The sequence below is a fragment of the Anabrus simplex genome, chromosome 10, assembly GCF_040414725.1.
Source record: "Anabrus simplex isolate iqAnaSimp1 chromosome 10, ASM4041472v1, whole genome shotgun sequence".
In the NCBI taxonomy this organism is placed as follows: Eukaryota; Metazoa; Arthropoda; class Insecta; order Orthoptera; family Tettigoniidae; genus Anabrus; species Anabrus simplex.
Genome location: NC_090274.1, coordinates 18,595,888 through 18,618,009, shown reverse-complemented (window position 1 = coordinate 18,618,009; position 22,122 = coordinate 18,595,888). Strand labels below are relative to the sequence as shown.

The 22,122-nt window shown below is 40.4% G+C and overlaps 1 protein-coding gene across 1 annotated transcript; it reads right to left on the bottom strand.

Annotated features, from left to right (window-relative positions):
- Positions 1-224: 224 nt before the first annotated feature.
- On the bottom strand, positions 225-21,097 carry LOC136882290 (5'-deoxynucleotidase HDDC2). The gene is made up of 4 exons (XM_067154858.2): positions 20,735-21,097; positions 14,656-14,780; positions 9,798-9,966; positions 225-3,706 (listed from the first exon to the last, which is right to left on the bottom strand). The coding sequence occupies exons 1-4, from the start codon at positions 20,789-20,791 to the stop codon at positions 3,473-3,475; spliced, it is 585 nt and encodes a 194-aa protein (XP_067010959.2). The 5' UTR covers positions 20,792-21,097; the 3' UTR covers positions 225-3,472.
- Between the last annotated feature and the right edge of the window lie 1,025 nt (positions 21,098-22,122).

Below are 22,122 nucleotides of genomic sequence, written 5' to 3'. Positions count from 1 at the left end.
ACAAGATAATCAGTCACAGCAGAAAGAGACAGCTCTCTACGGGTGAGGATAGGGAACACATATGCGTAAAGTATTGATAGAGGAGAAGGCAAGAATAAATATAAACAAAATAGAAAATCCTCAAAACAAGGACAAACATTTTACATACAGTTCGGGAGTACCACTGGGATGAGAAATCCAAGAACGTATATTAATACGAAATAAAATACACTTTTAGAAACAAGTAACTCAACAAGACTCTGTGCAATACTTTATTTTCCATTTTAAACCTCAGAAAAATCTAGTGAACAGCTTATCTTAAGTCTACTGACAATGTACCTTTTATGAAAAGAGGACACTGTAATTCAGTTTTCCACTATCATGAATCTTCACTTGTCCTTGCAGTCCTATAATATATTTATAGGCAATTCTAGTAAGTAGTTTCTACAATGAAGTATGGCAGTGAATACGACAACAAGTTTTGAGGGCAACATTAAATACAATATTGTTTTCAATGCACATTCTAAGGGTCATAAAGCAAAGCACCAGGTACGAAAACCTGAGTTTAAGGTTTAAAAAATCTACAAAACACCTCGATTAAACTTTTTTGAAATGTTCAAATTATACATGAGATTGGCTAAAATTTCTTAACCCTCTTACTCTCAAGGTTACCCATGTCTAGTGTTATGATATATCGGCATCTGCTCTACAGTTCCTCATTAAATGGCACAAGCATGTTGAAGTAAGGTAGCCAGATGTCAACCTGGCTCTGCAGTTTCTCATTTGTTCACTGCAAAAATAAAGTTTGCTTATCTTGTTGGAACTGAGACTGAGTCATAATATTGTGATAAAAAATTAATATTAGATTAAAATCTTAGAAGTCCACGACAGTAAGAGAAGCCAAGTTTCAGGTTATTAGAATAGGGAACATAACACCATCTACCCTGCCACTTCATAGAAGCTTTCTTGAACATATTTATAAAATTGAAACTTGGAAGTCAACAGTCCACAAGCAAACTCATATTCATCTACTGTCCAAGTCCAGCTCAGACAAAAATATTCAAAAGTTATGCCACCACTCTTTAATATGTATAAATATCTAATTAAGTACATCAAAAAGTCATCAATACATCATATGAATCCTGTAAAAACTAGGCACAAAGATGTTACTTTAACAGTTTTATTCTACTCTAGCAGGTGTCACATTGAAGGCAGAGCTGGCAACAGTGAAAATGAAAATCCACAGCCTGTTTCGAGTCATTTGACCGAGAAGTAAGTATAAATAACCACCTAATCGATACTTTATTATTGCCTCAGGCATCGATTAGGTTGTTATTTATACTTACTTCTTGATTAAACATCGATACAGTCATGAAATGGACAACTTGTAATAATTCATTTGACCGAGTCAGGAATGGAATGAATGAAGCCCCGTCTGGCGGTGAGGATAGGAATTGTGCCAGCAGCTGAAGCCTGTCGCACTCCTTTGGGGCAATGATTAATGACTGACAGATGAAATGAAATGATATTGGAGAGTGTTGCTGGAATGAAAGATGACAGGGAAAACCGGAGTACCCGAAGAAAAACCTGCCCTGCCTCTGCTTTGTCCAGCTCAAATCTCACATGGAGTGACCGGGATTTGAACCACGGTATCCAGCGGTGAGAGTCTGATGCTCTGCCGCCTGAGCCACAGAGGCTTTGGTAACAGTAAACAATGCAATAATACTTCCCTGTGATCTCCTCAGCCACTGCGTCAATTAGCTGTTGCCAGTGAATGTTGCTTGTACTTCTCGAATGTTTAGAAATTATAGGAAACACCCTTTCCACATTACTTCTAAGGATTTATGTATCTGCAGTTTTTATTTTTTATTTTTACAATTTTGTTTTATGTTGCACCAAAATTGAAAGGTTCTAATGGCAATGGTAGGGTAGGAATGGGAAGGAAGCGGCTACGGCATTAATTAAGGTTCACCCCAGCGTTTGTCTGGTGTGGAAATGGGAAACCATGGAAAACCATCTTCAGGGCTGCCGACAGTGGGGTTCAAACCGACTACCTCCTGAATGCAAGCTCACAGCTGCATACCCTAACCACACAGCCAACTTGCTTGGTCGCAGGTTGGTTTGTATAATACTGTACACGTACAGTAACACATTGGTCATCAGTCACACTTTTAGCTGTCACACTGTTAAAATCAAATCATTCCCTTGCCTCCTTCCCACACCCAGCACAGTCTCGGACTTCAGTCACTGAGTGTGACCGTTCGTAGCATGAGCTCTGATTTTGCATCACGCTGTCATAAAATTATGTTATTTTGCAATGTGCTGACATCAATTTAACTTGAACTGTTAAAATGATTGAGAAACTTATACAAGTAGTGTTGAGATTAACCCAGAAAATGGAAATTATTAAACTTCTAACAAAAGTTGGATGTGCTACAAGTATCATAGCAATCTATCATACTGGGCAAACTAGTGATCTCTGATGTAATGCCAAAAAAACTGTATTTTGAAAACACAAACCACTGATGGTAATGCAAAAGCTCACAAAACAGTGAAAGCAATGAAGTAAAACCAGTTGAACACTGTAATGTACCAGTCATTTGTTCAAGCCTGCAGCCAAGGATTCCCTTATCAGAACCAATAATAAATGTAAAAGCTCAGTGGAGATCCATTTTTCAAAGGGAGCACAACCAGGCTAGATAACTTTCAGTTTCATTACTGTATTAGACAGGCGAAAAATTAGTGGGGATAGTGTGCTTCGTCTCTCACCTCATTCTTGGTCCCGGTCCCTGATGGAAGCAAAGGCTGAGAACAAATCCCAATATGGCTGTGATACATAGTGCTATCCTTCATTGCACAGAAATCCAATTGTATGATTACTGAAATGTGAGCACAACAGTACAGGGTAGCCATTATTTTTCTGCATATAATGAAATTTCCGGACAGGCAGCATCAAAGAAAAAAGGAACTGCATTCCCAGACATAATGAGCCTTCACACATATATATGAACCATCTTTTGCACTGTTATGTATTAGCAATTTCAACACTTGAAATGTTTTTGTTTCGTTAATATCGCTGTCAAAGATAAACAGAAATAGGGATCTTTTATACATCAATATTTCTTCAAATGTAAGATTACAGAAAAGGGAACCATACAATCTTGCATTCATCCTGCTGCATATAATGAAATGCCTAGACATAATACAGGGGAACCATATGAACTTACGATCATCTGCCTAGGCACTTATTGCTACAAGACATGCTCACTGAAGTGGACACATTATCACAGAATATCTAGTGCCAAGCCCAGATTGTGCTATGAGGAAAACTCCTAAAATTCACTTTAATAACTGATCTTTAGCACTGTTCATATCTTCAAAATTAGCTTGCTACAAGACATACTCACTGAAGTAAACACACACACATTATCACAGAATTTCTAGTGCAAAGCCAAGATTGTGCTACAAGGAAAAACACTAAAGTTCACTTCAATCATTGATCTTTAGCACCGTTCATATCTTCAAACTTAGCTCGCTGTGCGTTCAGTTCCTTGAGCAAGGTAGTGACGAGCGGGTGTGAGAATTTCCCTCTCGTAGATTCAAAGAATTCCTCCAGCTCGTGCACTCTTCCCTCTTCTTTCTCGTATTCGAACGCCTGCAAGACCATGTCAAAACGATCCAACTCCTTTACGAACTTAGCTTCTGGAGTTTCCTGCTTTTCATATTCCTGTAAAAAAATATCAGGTGTCAGGATTGTCTGGAGTGAACAGTATCAGCCATGCAAAAAAAATGTACCCAAAACATGCAACCACAACAATTTTGTGTTCATAAACATAGAGAATGTAGTCCACAACAATGAAAATACAATTCTGAGCAAGCCCTTGAGTATTTTAGATATTTTTTATAACTGTTAGGTTCTTCCGTCTGCTGAAACTAATTTTGAATAAATAAATCTATAAAGTACCTGAAATAGAAAACGTGGTAACAGAATTACACCAGAAAAAAAGAATCAACTTGATGAAAATACACTGCTGTTTGGAGAGAGTAAAACACTCAATAGCAATGGTCTGAAACATGCCAAAATCAGAGGACGTATAAGTGATTTAAACTGCAGAGAGATGGTGTGCACGTAGGCCGAGGAGTGCCCTCCGGTGTGTGACTGGCCAGGTCAGCGTTACGCAACGCTCAGTCAGTGTGGAGCCATCATACGAAGTGGAAACGTGTACCCGAGTGTTACTATGCCTCACTGACATCACAGGGTGGAATATCAGCATGTAAGTGTGTTCGACAGGGCACACTGCTTTAACAGTGAGGCATATGTAGAACCAGTGGAGAGAAGAGAGTCGTACACAGCGCACTGGACGACACAATGTAACCACAGCGCAAGATGACCGCCATCTTGTCTGCAATGGACAGAGCAGCTTTGTCCACAGTGTTGGCTCAATGTTGAAGCACTGCAAAGGGTGTGGACATGTCTGCATCGACGGTTCAATGCCATCTTCTAAGGGCTGGACTGATGGCACGCATGCCATTGCAGCAACTGCCGACACCGCAGACTGCAATGGGCACGTGAACACCGACACTGGCGTACTGAGTGGCAAAATGTGGTGTTTTCGGACAAGTCCTGCTTCAACTTGTCCTACAGTGATGGCCGCATGCGCATTAGACGCCACCGTGGTGAATGCAATCGGGCAGACTGTATTGCTGAGCGGCATAGCGGACAACCGCCAGGTGATGGTTTGGGGCACCCTTGCCTATAAACATGCGTCCTACGTCTTGAGGGCAATTTGAACAGCTACCGCTACATCAGGGAGGTTTCACAGCCCGAGGTACTGCTCCTCCTGCAGGTAGTTGCACACGCCATATTCCAGCAGGCCAATGTCCAGCCACATGTGGCAGGAATGTGCAAGCCTTCTTCGAAGAATGACGGGTACCACTGCTTCCCTGGCCTGCCCGTTCGCCTGACATGTCGCCCATCGAACATGTCCGGGATATGGTCAGTCAGCACCTTGTTTGTTCGGTCCTCCTGCAGCCACTGTTGATGATTTGTGGACATTCCTACAAATCACATGGCAGAGTATTTCTCAGCAGCATATTAAAGCTCTCTTTGATTTCATGCCATGACGTCTAGCTGATTTTCATATGAAACATTAATCTACGACTAAAGGGAGCTTCGTAGTGTAGGAAGTCAACAAAAAAAAATGCCATCTGAGCACTTCCTTGGCTTATGCTGCCTAAACCTTAAACTACAAACCAAGTATATGCAAAAGAATTGTTGAGAATGAGACGCGCTATGTAGAAAAGTCCGGGACGGTGCGTACATATCTGTAAAAGGTAGCCCTCGTGAACATTTTAATGTTTTATTTTCTACCAACCTTAAAATTCGAAAACTAACTTACAGATTAATGACATACTCCTTATCAAATTAATTGTTCATTCTCTTCAGTCTTATTATAATAAACATACTCTCTCCAGTACATAATTTGCATGAATGGTTTAGAAGTCATAGTGAAAGAGCAGGAATGGAGGGAACTGACTGAGCTACATACATCAGGAGAAAATAACCAATATTGTCTACAAGGAAATATTTTGAAGCATATCGCCATAAATTCTAAACTCTGATCCAGCATCATTATCAATGAGGCCTCTAGAAGGTTTATGACTAAGAGATATGAGGCGTGTCCAGAAAATAAAAATACAACACATACAGGTCGAACAGTAAAGTTTGTTTTTGTAAGGTGGCTAAACTGGCCTTGATGTTGATCATTTTTTGCTTTCTCCTAGCATTTCTTTTGCAGTACTGTGCTGAGTCTCGTATGAGTAACACATGTTGGCAATGGCTGCGCCAATCCAGAATCTGTGTAATAGACAAGAAAAATGTTCCACCGATCAATACATTTATGTGAATGAATTATTGCACTAGTACCGGTTTCGGCCTATCTTGGCCATCATCAGCTGGCACACAAATTTACAGTCATTAGACAGAATTACAAAGATGTTACGTAAGAGCATCCGGATGTCTAATGAAAAATGGAAGTAAAATATATTGCAGTATGTTGCGTTAAAATATCTCTGATTAAAAGTGGTGATGGTTAGAATAAACTAAAACCTATTGATTGAGCATGGACATGAGTACATAAACACATTAAAATATATATGCCACATCATAAGACACTAAAAAATATAGCACATTAAACACATTAAAACATGGTATATTTTAAAAACGTCTATTAAAATTTGAGTTCATGTTGCGTTGCATTCATTCTTCAATCCTCTTGTAGTTCTTGTGTTAAGTTGTATTAGGTGAATATCGAGAATGTTCTATGGCTGATATACTTTGTATTGGTATGTTATAAGAACTCTTGTCATTAAAATTTGAAAATTGAGTACTGTGCAATTCATCTGTTGATGTAGTCAGGTAAGATTTATATATACAGCAAGATAGGGTTTAATTTTAGAGCAGTTGGTGGTGACACTTCTCTCGTCTATGCACGTTATATGGTTGTTATTGTTGTTGCTGCGGAGGTTGTGTACCGATATGTTTGGAGATTTGTTGTAGAGACGAGAGAAGTGTCACCACCAACTGCTCTAAAATTAAACCCTATCTTGCTGTATATATAAATCTTACCTGACTACATCAACAGATGAATTGCACAGTACTCAATTTTCAAATTTTAATGACAAGAGTTCTTATAACATACCAATACAAAGTATATCAGCCATAGAACATTCTCGATATTCACCTAATACAACTTAACACAAGAACTACAAGAGGATTGAAGAATGAATGCAACGCAACATGAACTCAAATTTTAATAGACGTTTTTAAAATATACCATGTTTTAATGTGTTTAATGTGCTATATTTTTTAGTGTCTTATGATGTGGCATATATATTTTAATGTGTTTATGTACTCATGTCCATGCTCAATCAATAGGTTTTAGTTTATTCTAACCATCACCACTTTTAATCAGAGATATTTTAACGCAACATACTGCAATATATTTTACTTCCATTTTTCATTAGACATCCGGATGCTCTTACGTAACATCTTTGTAATTCTGTCTAATGACTAAATTTGTGTGCTAGCTGATGATGGCCAAGATAGGCCGAAACCGGTACTAGTGCAATAATTCATTCACATAAATGTATTGATCGGTGGAACATTTTTCTTGTCTATTACATTGAATCCAATCAATGCGGAATATGAAACTTATAAATAATAAAATCCAGAATCTGTCGAACATGAGGTGCACGCCATCATGTGGTTTCTCAATGCTAAATGTAAACGCCCAGCAGACATTCACAAACAAACTGGCGGTGTTTATGGGAAGACTATGAAACATGTAATGAAGTGGTGCCATGAATTCTCTGGAGGCGGACAGAGATGTTCCCAATGAACACAGGAGTTATAGGTTGTCTGTCATCTGTATGACCTTCTTCACAGAATTTAGGAACAAATTAATGCAAATCAGCGCATCACAATTAGACTTGCATTTTATCATTCCTGAAGTGTACAGGTCATGTTATTCATCACCAAAATTCTTGGAGGAAATGGCACTTCAGGAAGAATCTTCATTCCAACATACTTAACCCTTTCGCATCCCATTATCACTATAAGACCTGCCTGATAGTGCGACATAGTAGCATGTTATCAGACAATGGAACACAGAAGTGTACCATTCATGAAGCAGCGACTAGAATGTAAGGATACAGAAAACTGCGTGTGTGACAGGTGGTCAAAATGTTAACACATGGATTTTGTACTCGACATCCTTATACATGAATGTCAAAAACATATCAGATGCAAGGCTTTTCAGGCATTTGCTCTATTAACCAGCGTTGTCTTAGGTCTGACACCTACTGCCTGAAAAACGCCTGAAAAGCCTTACATCTGATATGTTTTTGACATTTTTGACATGCTCTATTGGTGAAAAATATCTAATTCCCTCCATGGGAGTTTAGAATTTTCCATCCTTATACATTACACACAGCAGGGAAATGAGTTTCTGGAGTACATTGTGGCAGGGGATAAAAAAATGGGTTTTTCACCACATATATGAATCCAAGCAAGTCAATGCACCTTATGCATTCCCGGAAGACCAAGAAACTGAAAACTTCAATTTCAGCAGTAAAAGATCACGACATCCTGGGACAAACATGGAATTCTTCTGGTTGACTTGCATAACAATCAATGCTGCTGCATACGTTCATATGCTTAAAAGAATTCAGTGTGCCGTTCAAAACAAAAGGAGGGGAACGGTGACTCATGGTGTTCACCTGCAGCACAACAATCCAAGACCACAGACAGCAAGTGCAACCACAACACTTCTATAACAATTCAAACGGAAGCTTCTCGCTCATCCGTCGTACGGCCCAGACCTTGCACCCAATGGTTTTCTTTACTTGTTTCGTTACTTGAAGCAACATGTTAGTGGACCATGATTTGACACTGATAATGAGATAAAAGAAAAATTACACTTGTTTCGTTACTTAAAGCAACATGTTAGTGGACCATGATTTGACACTGATAGTGAGGTAAAAGAAGAATTAGACACATGATTCAAGAGACAGGTGGCAGACTTCCATGACCCTAGGATACAAAAGGTAGTATCCATACTTAATTTGACTGGACAACAGCAGTGAAAAGTGAAATATGTACCAGTAAGTAACTTGTAGTGGATTATGTGAATTCATACTGGTTTGTGTATCTTTACTTTCTGGACACACCTCATAGACAGATAGAGAGATAGATAAGGTTTTTTTCTTTTTTATAGTTTGCTTTGTGTCCCATTGACACAGATAGGTCTTATGGCAACAATAGGGTAGGAAAGGGTTAGGAGTAGGAAGGAAGCAGCTGCGGCCTTAATGAAGGTACAGCCCCAACATCTATCCGGTGTGAAAATGGGAAACACCATAAAATCATCTTCAGGGCTGCCAAGAGTAGGGTTTAAACCCATTATCTCTCAAATACAAGCTCACAGCTGTTGAGGAGAACAACATAAAAATAATGTATGGGAAGCACAGGGAGGAACCTACGAAATATATTTGGAACAATATTGAAAAGAAAGAAAAAAACCCTTGGGAGTTGTGGAGCATCCAGGACGATCAGTTAGGAACCCATTTTTCTTTTATAAAAAAATGCATAGGTCTAGACAACATATTGGTTTAATCTGGTGACAAAAATCATTCCATTTTAGAGAAAGCTATGCTTCCTGGAAGGTGTGTTATGTTGAAATTCATACTAGTGGGAATTATTGGACAAATTTAGCTCTGCGTCTCTCTTTCTTCCGTGCTAACAAAAGATATTATCACACCATCTGCAGCTATGCCATACCAGACTGCATTTCATTCCATTAGTTATCATCACGTCACACTGAAGGATTTACATTTGATCTTGCTAGTGATCACTGTGACGTTTTGCTGCTAATGTTACTCATTAAAGGCTTGCTTTGATCATTTTGTTAATGTCCACGATGTCCATTTTGTGCAGTGAACCACTGCTTTCCTTTTTTCCCTAGTGGGTTTAACACTGCACTAATACATCTAAGGTTCTTGGCGACCTAAGGATGGGACAGGGTTACCATTTGGAAAGTTGTGGGCGTGGCCTTAATTAAGGTACAGTCCCAGCATTTGCTGAGTGTGAAAATGGAAAAACTCAGAAACTATCTTCAGGGCTGGTTACGGTAAGATTCAAACCCACCCTCTCCAGGATGTAAGTTCACAGCTATGAAATCCAAACCATGTAGCCACCTTAAATATTTTCCAGTCATCCTTGTTAGTACATACTCCACTTGCACCTCTCTCAAGTAACGTACCTTGTACAATGCGTATAGCTCATCGCCTGCAGCACCTGCAAGGTCAGCCAAGACTTTCATGGCCTCGTCTTCGCGACGATGTTTCTCTTCTGGATCCACTCCACAGTGGGGAGTGAGGTCACCGACGATACATTCTGCCAGATCGTGAACCAGGGATAGTTTTATACACCTGCAAGGAAAGAAAGAAATCTGATGTTACTATTCTTATGGCTGCCATGCCTAACATTTGTGTCAGTAAACCACTTCGGTATTATGTTTATTATTATTCTTTGCTTTACCCCGCATCGACAACAGATAGGTCTTATGGTAATGATGAGATAGGAAAGTGTTAGGAGTGGGACGGAAGTGGTCGTGGCCTTAATTATGGTACAGTCCCAGCATCTGCCTGGTGTGAAAATAGGAAACCACAGAAAACCATCTTCAGCGCTGCCGACAGTGGGGTTCAAACCCACTATCTCCCGGATGCAAGCTCACAGCTGTGTGCCCCTAACCGCACAGCCAACTCACCTGGTTCAGTATTATGCATGTGACGAGTGATTACCGGTGGCAACAAGAGGACACTGTTACCGTGGCATGAGTAGTACAGTCATGTTTTCGTGAAACACAAGTGAACTGTCTTAGCAGTAGTGTTGCTGTTGTTCATGTATAGTGAATTGCTGTCAGCAGTAACTTGTTTCTTTATGTATCACTCTTGTGTTGGGTAATGGAACTGTAATTCTTTATAAAATGGAAATATTTTCAAAGAAATCATGCAAAGTCATCTATCCGTTCACAGAGTACAGAGATGACATACAATGTTTTAAAGTTTTATAGCCAGGCCGAGTGGTTCAACAAGGTTGAGGCGCTGGCCTTCTGATGCCAACTTGGCAGGTTCGACCCCGGCTCAGTCTGGTTGTATTTGAAGGTGCTCAAATGTGTCAGTCTTGTTTCAGTAGATTTATTGGCACGTAAAAGAACTCCTATGGGACTAAATTCTGGCACCTCAGTATCTCCGAAAACCGTAAAAGTAGTTGGTGGGATGTAAAGTAAATAACATTATTGTTATTATTATTAAAATTTTATAAAGAAGAAAAGTCTCCAAAGTTGTAAAAAGGATTGTTAAGGGTGTAGGCAGAAATGAGATGATGGTGAGTAACACATCGACAATACTCGATCATGTTGGTAAAGGTGCTGTATGCCTCATTTTCTCCTTTTTTGGGAGCATTATAAAGAATGAAAATAAATTCCTACTTGTGCCGTGATACATTAAGTGAAGGATTATGGCAGATGCTGGTATGGAAAACAATGATTAAATTGATGAGGAAACTAACACTGCAAGTCTCCCAGCCAGCGACTTTGATGGCAGCTCCTAATGAGTCAATGGATACGTCAGAAGACGAGTTTAATGTCAGCTGTCTCACTTCAGATGGTGGATATTACAAGTGGGTGTCTGTATGAAACTGTATATTTAAATACATTTGTACATTTGCTAGCCTGCTAACAATCATTGGCAGTGCTTTGACATGAAAAAGCTGCTCCTATGCTACCTACATGTTAACAAGGTTCAGATGATCATTTGCTACCGGTAATGACTAATCAGACAAGTATTACTTTCTCTAAGTCTTCAAAAATCTGTTGATGACCGTCATCCTCAATACCGCTAAGCCATGCAAGTCAATAATGAAATCACAAAAGTGCAAATGTCAATTTGTCTTACCTTTTTATGATTGCTTTCATGTCTTAGCTGCAGATGTTAGACTTCATCAGAGGGTAGAGCTTATATATTACATAGCAGCATTATCTCTGCCCTGTTTCACTTCACGTGACTGCAACTTATTCATAAGAATTGCATTTTCTTTTAATACATCAACTATTATGTCTTGAATATCTGACACTTCTGGTGATGGTATTTACAACACAATTTACACACTTCTTTCATAAATCAGTATTGGACCTTGGTAAATCACAGAAATCACATGCTGGGTCCAGAGCTTGGCTGCTAAGGATGTGCGTGCATGTGTCTAACCTTTGTCCTGTTTCTCAAGTGGTAGAGTATAAAATGAAATGAATCTTCAAAACAAGTTTTTACGACTGGGTGCCCTTCTGATGTCAACCTCATCAGATGACTTAGGGAGATAAAATGAAAGTCATGGTGTATGGTACTAGGAAGGGAGTGGGTGAAATCCAGTGCTGCCACATAGTCTACTCCTGTCAAATAGCACCAAGGGGTCTGCTGAAGGCTTTACATCCTCATCTGATTGACGAATCACCATCAACAACGTCATATCATTGTAGTAATGTAATTACAGCATAAATAAGAAATGGGTTTAGATAACATTGTATAAATTCTGATATTGCTTATTACCGGGCGAGTTGGCCGTGCGTGTAGAGGCGCGCGGCTGTGAGCTTGCATCCGGGAGATAGTAGGTTCGAATTCCACTATTGGCAGCCCTGAAAATGGTTTTCCATGGTTTCCCATTTTCACACCAGGCAAAATGCTGGGGCTGTACCTTAATTAAGGCCATGGCTGCTTCCTTCCAACTCCTAGGCCTTTCCTATCCCATCGTCGCCATAAGACCTATCTGTGTCGCTGCGACGTAAAGTCCCTAGCAAAAAAAAAAAAAAAAAAGAAGATATTGCTTAGTCTACAAAAATTTAAATCAGTGTAGTAATTTTTATGACGGGTATATATTTATTGTTAAAATATATGTAACAAATGTTAATGATGGGTAAAGTGAATATGTATGTTGAAATGAATGAAATATTGTATCACTGCAGTAATGTTTTTACATACTGTACATACACAGGCCTACATACATACATATACTCGCGCAACTTTTAGTGATACTTCTTTGTACGGGGGTGAGGGAGGAGTAAGGAGGGAGCACTCCTGGTTTCAGTAATACTGTCAAATGAATGGAAATGAAATCTGAATTGAATCGATATGAATTTTCTTAACCTTCATTATCTTAATCTAACAACTGTGTCACACACACATGATCTAACATTTCTCGATGCAAATCTTGTTCCTAGCATGAATTCTATAGTTTGGCTTTGCTGTATAAACAACAACAGTACTAGTACGTAAAGTGTACTCCAGATGTCTCACAGCGATGCATAAGCGATTCACAGTTCGTGTTTCAAAGGTTGCCAATTCGAATCTCGAAGATTGCCAAAGTCTACCAATTCAGGACTAGGGAGCCCAGGTATCACTAAAAGTTACACGAGTAATACATCATTATAGCCTTAAATACTGTATACTGTAGATTGTTTAAATGGGCATCACCCGTAAGGAATTGCTTTACGTGGTATTTCCTATTGCTGGCCCCTTGGTGTAGGATAGCGTGCCTGCCTCTTACCTGGAGGCCCCGGGTTTGATTCCCGGCCAGGTCAGGGTGAGATAGCAGCCCCGGTCTCAAAAGCCAAGAGGATTCATCGTGCTGACCACACGACACATCGTAATCTGCAGGTCTTCAGGCTGAGCAGCGGTCGCTTGGTAGGACAAAGCCCTTCAAGGGCTGCAGTGCCATGGGGGGAGGGTTGGTATTTCCTATTAATGGTTATTTTTGTATTTTTTATGTCATATTTTATAATGTAATGGAATGATTAATGAAGGTACTGTAATTAAGTTAATAATAACACAATAATAATATTCCCCCTATCCATATAAACACCATGGAGAGGTTTGAAATTAAATCTAGGCTTTTGGGATGCAAACTAGTGATTATAAATTGTATGCCACCAACTCTTCAGCCGCCCAACATTCTGATGGTGAAAAGTTTTTTATCCAGTGGGACTCAAACCAGCAAACCACAGTGTCAGACCATATAGAACTTGACACCTTCAAGATCATGGCCACCAGGCAGGCCTGAAGCTCGGCTGCTAAGTATTATGTCATTATTACGTTGTGGATGCCTCACGGGGAATTCTAGCATCATTAGGCTTCTCCCAACTGTCTACTTTATAGTGTACTACTATGGGCGCGCGGCAAGAGAGAGAGAGAGAGAGAGAGGAGTTCCTGCCAGTGCACTACTAATCAGTACTAAAGACACTGATCCGCTTACCTTCTGCCGCAAATAAAAGTTTTCAATTGCATCTTTTATCACCCGACAAATCGAAGTCATCTATTACTCGGGTCGTGGCCGTTTCTTGCCCAGACTGGACAAGATACCGCCCTCTTCACTGTTACTACTGTTAGTTCATTTTTTATACGCCGTATTGTTCGTCCTGAAACATTACTGTACTTTGCAGCCCTAAGTGGTGGGTTATTTACAGGCAGAGAGAGACATTTATTCCGACCATCATCACATAACTTTATAATTCCTTCAATTAAGTGTCTAGCCTCACTGTGAATTGTTTTACCGCCTGGTCTCTTTGCTGCTACATTACAGGTATATTAGACATAGTTCACTATGACCTATAATAAGAACTAGAAAATATAAATGATATAAAAAGCACCCACAAACGACGACTTATTACTCCTTACAATCCACTAATTAATACATCCATTCCCACTCACACGTCAGCCCGCAAGAGCTACAGAACACCTGGGTCGAACATTTGCTTGTTAGGAGCAATATCGGATGTTGTGTGCATCCTCAGCCTGCATGTCCCTCTCCCCGCCCAAGTACTTGCCCGGCCATCTCTTCACACACCCTTAGTAGATATTGCTATGAAAGTTCAGCAAAAGCTGCAAAGTAAAAGCAATCACTTTATGCATACAGTTTCTGGTAATTCCTCGTGCTGTCACCAACTGCTAAAGAAAAAGCTAAGTTTTATGCACACTAACCAATACTCTGATCATTTAATAGCTATCCAGCAAAACGCCTTTTTCATGGAGCAAGGAAATAATGACACTCATTCTGCAATTTGTCCTTACCGGTTTTTGTCCAGACCAGTTTGTTCATCTATTAACAAGGACAGGATTCCCATTCTGTACATGTGGCCAGCCACACACTCCGGGTTTTGGACATCTCGTAGCACCCATCCTGTTCTCTTTATGTGCTGAAACAGTGCAGTGAATAATGAGATTAAAATTAGCAAGTGATGTCACTAGGGAAGAAATCTAAGAATTTAATAGAATACAAAACTAGAACAGGTAGATCATTTCAAGTATTTAGGATGTGCATTCTTGCAGGATGATAGTACAGTGAGTGAGAATGAATCAAGGTGCATCAAAGCTAATGCAATGAGCTCATAGTTGTGATCAACAGTATTCTCTAAGAAAGAAGTCAGCTCTTAGACAAAATTATTTTCACAGTGGTCTGTTTTCAGACCAACTTAAGTGTATGGGAGTGAAGCTAAGTGGACTCGGGATACCTTATTCGTAAGTTAGGTTTATGACACACATTACTATCAGTAAAATTTGATACTTTTAAGTACAGGTCAACTCGCTGGGTCCGAGCCACAGAGCCATTTCGTGCTTCGTCTTTATTCAACTTTTCTTCAAGAGATGGCAGAGTGAGTCACATTTGTGATTTGTTTAGGGACTCTTCCTCTCCAATGTTGCTCTTTGCTAATATATATCGATAGTGTGCTTGGTAATATTAATTTTAAGTGAGCTCTCTCTAGACTCTGAGATTTGCTGGTAAACAAGATTGCTATCAGTAAATGACTGGAAGTTCCCGATACATAACCCCTTTTACAAAGTAATGATTATTAGGAATGTTATTTCAGTGAAATTAGTGCAGTGAATTTCTCTCATTGGTTGGCCAACAGGCGCACCTAGCTTATCTGCCTTCCGTTGACTTATCACTTCCCATTACACAGTGCAGCGACAGCACGGGAATGCCTGCACTTCGCAGTTCAGGTCTGTGGTTAGAACATGTACTAAGCGTTGATCTGTCGCTTCAAGTGTTCTCAAGTTGTGAAGTGTTACTTTAGGGTATAATTCTCATAATGTCTCCGCATGTGTACACGGTAGAGGAAAGGGTATTTATCTACGATAATTATGTGAAAACAGAGTCTTGGAGAGAAGTCATACCGAGCTCGATAGCTGCAGTCACTTAAGTGCGGCCAGTATCCAGTATTCGGGAGATAGTGGGTTCGAATCCCACTGTCGGCAGCCCTGAAGATGGTTTTCCGTGGTTTCCCATTTTCACACTAGGCAAATGCCGGGGCTGTACCTTAATCAAGACCACGGCCGCTTCCTTCCAATTCCTAGGCCTTTCCTACCCCATCGTTGCCATAAGACATATCTGTGTCGGTGTGACGTAAAGCAAATACCAAAAAAAGAATAATAATAATAATTGTTACGGAGTTTTCCGTGGTAGGTAGAGGTGAAAGAAGGTGCGGGTGTGAATGGGTTTCAAGCTACGAAATTATAGTGCAATGTAAAATTAATTTAAAATTTAACAAGGTTATATTTTCTTTTCGAAAACAAAGAAATAACAAGCATGGCAGGTACAAAGTAGCCAGTCAAAAGGGGTTAGTTACAATATTTACAGAATTTGGGCTTCGCGCCCTGACTTCACAATGCTTGGGCAATCAGCTCAGTTTTACCCCAAACACAAGTTTTAACAGAGGGGGAGAAAACTCCATTCATACCTAGGAGCCCTTGCTCCAAATTACACTGAAAAGCCTCCACGAGGCGTACAACCCTGAATTTTCAAAAGAGCCACTCGCTCTCAAAATTTAAGCCTCTCCCAGGCCACACCAAACTCCACCTTCAAGTTGTCCTCACTGGACATAGACACAGGGGTAAAATACCCAACCTACTGAGGTCTATTAAACAAAAATGGGCAATTACATGACCTCTAAAATAACAATTTGAGAGGAGGCGATCTTGCACTCCTAATACACTTGTTTTTAAAAACCTAATCTGGCTCTAGGCCACTAATGCCAGGGCTAATCCCATACTACCGAGGTGACTTTAGGAAAGAACAATTTGTTTTACATTAACGAAGAATAGGTTAAGAAAATAAGTTCACCTCAAGACAATGTGAGTGGGAGCTCGAGAGGGTTAGCACTCTCTATCCCAATATGCAGCTTAAAAGAGAATAGAAGAAAAGATCGTTACATTTTAGGAAAAGGTTACATGGAGGAACGCTTCGCACCCGCCCCGAGAGTTAAACTGCTGAGCTAGCAAAGAAAGAATTTATTAATCGGCCATTACCTTATTGATGACCGCTGCCGAGGAAAGAGGCGCTTCCCGCCTCCTGCTATGTACTTTATACACTGAAAGATGGAACAGAAGTGGCCCGGAGACCCTAAAATCAGCAGTTTATATCCTCTCGCGGAAGGTTCTAGGCGTTAGGGGAATGAAAACACCCTCCCACAAACTTTTTATTGGCTCGGGTACAGAAACATATCCAAGTTGGGGGAAGATACATCGGATTGGTCGGAAATAACTCAAAGAAATTCAGGATTGGTTAAATGCAAAACAAGGGGAAAGAGAGGGGTATACAGCCAACTTAAACAATAACTGAAAAAAATTTGGCAAAGACAAACATTTGAAATAAAAATTTCTCCAACAAAATAGTTCTTTGACTCCGCACTAGGTTGCACTATTGTTGATCTTCAGTAGTGTCCTCTAGAAGAGAAAGTTCACACTTCTTACTTCAAGCGAAACAAAACCACATCAAAAATGACACAGTTCAAAAACTCAAAATTTTCCACGTGGTGACATCTTCTGAGAAAGTAGAGAATTAATAGCGTAGAAGTTCAGACTTCCTCCAGCAGAGGAGTTTCAACTGGCGCACATTTTAAATTAGCGGAGTGGAGGTGTACCGCCCGGTACAATAATAATAATAAAAAAAGTCGTTATGTGATTTGTAACACAATTTCCAGGTGTACACCCTCCTCATAGAGAGACCGTGCGGAAACTCAAACAAATTGAGAGGAACTGGTTCTTTACTCAAAGCATTAAAAAAACGCGTACTTAACAAGGATAAAGTAAATGAAATCTCAGAAAGATTAGAACACACGCCTACAAAATCCCTTAAGACGACTTGGAAAAGAAACCAGGGTTTCGAAGAGCTCAGCATGGCGGACTACGAAAATGTTAAAATTTCCAACATCTCCTATCATAAGGTACGAGCTTATTTTAATAGTTATCCCATGTCGTGCATGGATAATGTAAGCGAAGTCCTGTCCATGTTGCTATGCTATGGATTGGGGAGTGATGAGTCAACAGGAGGCAGATAAGCTGAAGAACGAAACTCACTGTAGTAGTATTAAAGTAATAGTGTGAGTAATACTCCTGATGAATGAACAGATGTGGAAGTCGAAGAAGTGCAAGGAGATGACCGTGTTATAGCTCAGGAGACGGACCGAGTACAGACCTGTGATCCTAATAAAAAAAATGTATTCCTTGTTCTGCAGTTTGTGATGTGAATGCCATTTATTTTCAAGTATATTTACATCTTTAATGCTCTTGTATGTAAGAAATTTCTCATCACGTGAAGTGTCACTATATTTCCTTCAAAATATTCCTAGCTCTAATGCAGTTTCAGTCCAACAAATATGCAGGGCTCAATGGGTTAAACAGGAGATAATACTCATTTGAAGATAAAACAAGAGTAAATTGAGTAGATCTTCTGTACCCAAATATAATTATTAAAACATTAAAATAAATATATACGTAGGCCTACCCAGGACTACTTCACGGCACGCATAGGACTTTCTTCAATGGCACTGCACTTTAACGTGTCATCTTTTGTCACCTGTTGAGATCCAGGGTCACAACGCAGGCAACGGGGTGAGTGACAATCCCTGTCATAGATAAAACAATGTCCTTGTTTTATGTCTATGAAATTAGAATATCTTAGTAATGTAGATTTCAGAGAGATATCATAAGCAACACAGGTGTTTATATATTGTACATCTCATTACAATCATTCCTGGTCTAGGAAGCCAAGAATACCGACCGAGAGGATTTGTCATGCTGACCACACGACACCTCATAATCTGCAGGCCTTTGGGCTGAGCAGCGGTCGCTTGGTAGGCCAAGGCCCTTCAAGGACTGTAGTGCCATGAGGTTTGGTTGGATGTTTTCATTACAATCACTGAAAATTCTTTATTTAACAAATAAAGAAATGAGTCCTTGGCCGATAGCAGGAGTAATTAACAAATTGCAAACAATGAACTTCATCACAATTCTGTATTGACGTACAAACTCTTCGTTTTAATTCTTAAGAATGTTCATTTTCTGGTCAAACCTTTCAATACAATAAATTTAGAAAATATGGCTACATTGTCTCCAAGTTATAAAACATGTAAATTAACAACAGTTTCTGACCAATGCAAGGTAGTGACTCATATTTTACACTGTAACTTTAATATTTCTCCAAAAACCACAAATATTTAGGTCCATAATCTCATAAATATCATTGTAAACAACCAGAATGTCTTCCATCCCCAGTTCTCAGAACGAGGAGATTCAGGTTAAGTTAAGAAAGAATTCAATGGATGAAGTGGTACGCATAAACTGCCCCCGTGATGGAGTCATGTAAAGCGAATCGAGGAGGATAGGTTGGATTGGTTACCTAGGAGAATAATGTACTTTTGTCCTGGAGGATAAGAGGCATCTAGAATCCCGTGTGACAGTATTGGCTATTAACAAGACCAATAGTTACGACATAACTATAGTACCCACCATGCAGTATTGGTAGCAACAGGCACCAATATGAGGTGCACATGGCTTGACTGTCCTTTGTTTAATAATTAGGTTTTCCACCTATAGCTCTTAGATAGCTCAAACTGTACTGTTGCCAACTGTTGGTTACCTTAGAGTGAAGACCATTGGCTAGTGACAAGAACTTGAGGGATATGATGCCATGATACGTCATTTTTAGTTTCATTATTTTCATGGAATGTGGGAGCAGTGATGGTGGTGATTATTGTTTTAGGAGGAAGTACAACTGGGCAACCATCCTGTATATAACACTAATCAGAGAGGAAAAATGGAAGAGGTCCACCACGTTGAAATTTGAAGGTATCAGCAAAAGAAAGAAAAGGGCCACGAAGGGCGTGAAGATGCTAGTTGCTTTACGTCGCACCGACACAGATGGGTCTTATGGCGACGATGGGACAGGGAAGGGCTAGGAGCGGGAAGGAAGCGGCCGTGGCCTTAATTAAGGTTCAGCCCCAGCATTTGCCTGGTGTGAAAATGGGAAACCACGGAAAACCATTTTCAGGGCTGCCGACAGTGGGGTTCGAACCTACTATCACCCGAATACTGGATACTGGCCGCACTTAAGCGACTGCAGCTATCGAGCTCAGTGGCGTGAAGATGAAAGACACCCTAAGGTCTCGCAAACCTAATACTGTTGGGGTCGGAAAAGAACAAGAGTTGACCAAGGGTGGTCGGATAAGACAGATAAAAGTGAGGAGCCTGGCACAAGTACCGGTAAGTGGAAGCAATGTGGACTCAGCTACGGGCTCTGGGGATGTCAATCCATGCTCCCATCTTAACAGGCCCTTTTAATTGCCTCTTATGACAGGCAGGGGATACGGTACTGTGGATGTTATTCTACTCCCCCCCCGCTTCTACAGGGGGAGAATGTGGTAGCAGTGCGCTACACACGTCACGAGCTCCACCGAAGACCACAGCAATTGGCCTGCAGCTAATAATAACACAGAAAATGGCCGCATCTCAGAGTTTGACAGTGTCGGTTTTAATGTAATCTTTTATACAAGTAAGAATACTTCCAGGGATGGGTCCCTGGCAAGCATAAAGGAAGGATTTCTCCTTTCGTCCACTTCAAGTATCGTTTCCCATCATTTTTGCATGATTTTCAGCTTCCTATAAAATGCGAGCTACCTAGCAAAATGTAACCGATTATTGTTAATGTTTTGCTTCCATTTAGTTAAATAAACATCAATGCGTTAACAATGTGGCAGAAATATATCCAAAACAATTAGGAAGTGAGTGGGTGATCATGGGAACAACCTACGGAAGTGCAAATACAACAATGGTGAGGTACTAACGTAGAAATGATAAATACACATTCACTGACCTTTAATCGACCAACAAATTGTAGAAATTCAATAACTTTGGATGGATCTGAGGACATGGTTGAAGTAATGATACGCTGTGGTAACGAGGTACGTAGTTTTTAGAGTTAACTATATCGTTTCCTAGAGCACCTGTAGATTGACAGCACTGTAATTTACGTGTCAGGTGTACGCAACGATAAGATACCTAATTTAGAACGTCAATAAAATAGGCTATACTTAGGAACACACTGCACAAAGCACTCACTCGGCAGGATCTCAAGACGATATTCAACTTACTTTATGGAATATATCTCAACACTCGCACTCTTTACGACTGCAGCTAACCTCTCTACCGCATAGGGATCATTCTACTGCACTGCGCCATGTTGGTTGATATAAACAGTTCAATAACTTCCAGGTTAGGCAACATAATACTTCAACATGTTCACCAACTTTGACTTACAGTAGTTATAAAAAATGACGATAGGTAGCGTAAGCCTCTTTTCGTAGCATGTTATCCATAATTTTCACCGTGCTTCCACACTTCGCTTACAACATTCGAAGTAATTATACTTTCGACCTGACAACTCGAAAGAAAAAGAACAGCTTTGTAATACAGTAAGGTGATAAACCGGGTCCCGGACATCAATGACCTAAAAATCGTCAGAAAATGATCCAAAATGATCCTCAGCATGTTTCCAGTCATGCGATCAGGCCAGGGAAGGAATGAATGAAGCCCCCATCAATCGGTGAAGATACTGTGCCAGTCGCCGAAGCCAGTCGCACTCCTGCAGGGCAATGATTAATGATTAACATATGATATGATATTGGAGAGTGTCGCTGGAATGAAAAATGGCAGGGAACACCGGAGTGCCCGGAAAGAAACCTGCCCCACCTCTGCTTTGTCCAGCACACATCTCACATGGTGTGACCGGGATTTGAACCACGGATCCCAGCGGTGAGAGGCCGGCACGCTGCCGCATAGCATAGTAAATATGAACATTGTCCACATTACCTTTAACTCGTAATGGAGTGAATACAATTAACTTCGTTTCATCAAATAATAATGATGATGATAATAATAATAATAACGACAGTCCACCTCTGTAGTGTAGTATGTAGTGTGATTAGCTGCCACCCCCCGGAGGCCCGGGTTCGATTCCCGGCTCTACTACGTAATTTGAAAAGTGGTATGAGAGCTGGAATGGGGCCCACTCAGCACCGGGCAGTCAAGTGAGTAGAGGGGCGGGTGCGGGGTTCGATTCCCTCCTCAGCCTTCTTCGAAGTGGTTTCCCACTTCCCCTCCGGGCAAATGCCGGGATGGTACCTTACTTAAGGCCACGGCCATTTCCTTTCCATTTCCTTATTTATACCTTCTAATCTTCCCATCCCCCAACAAGGCCCCCGT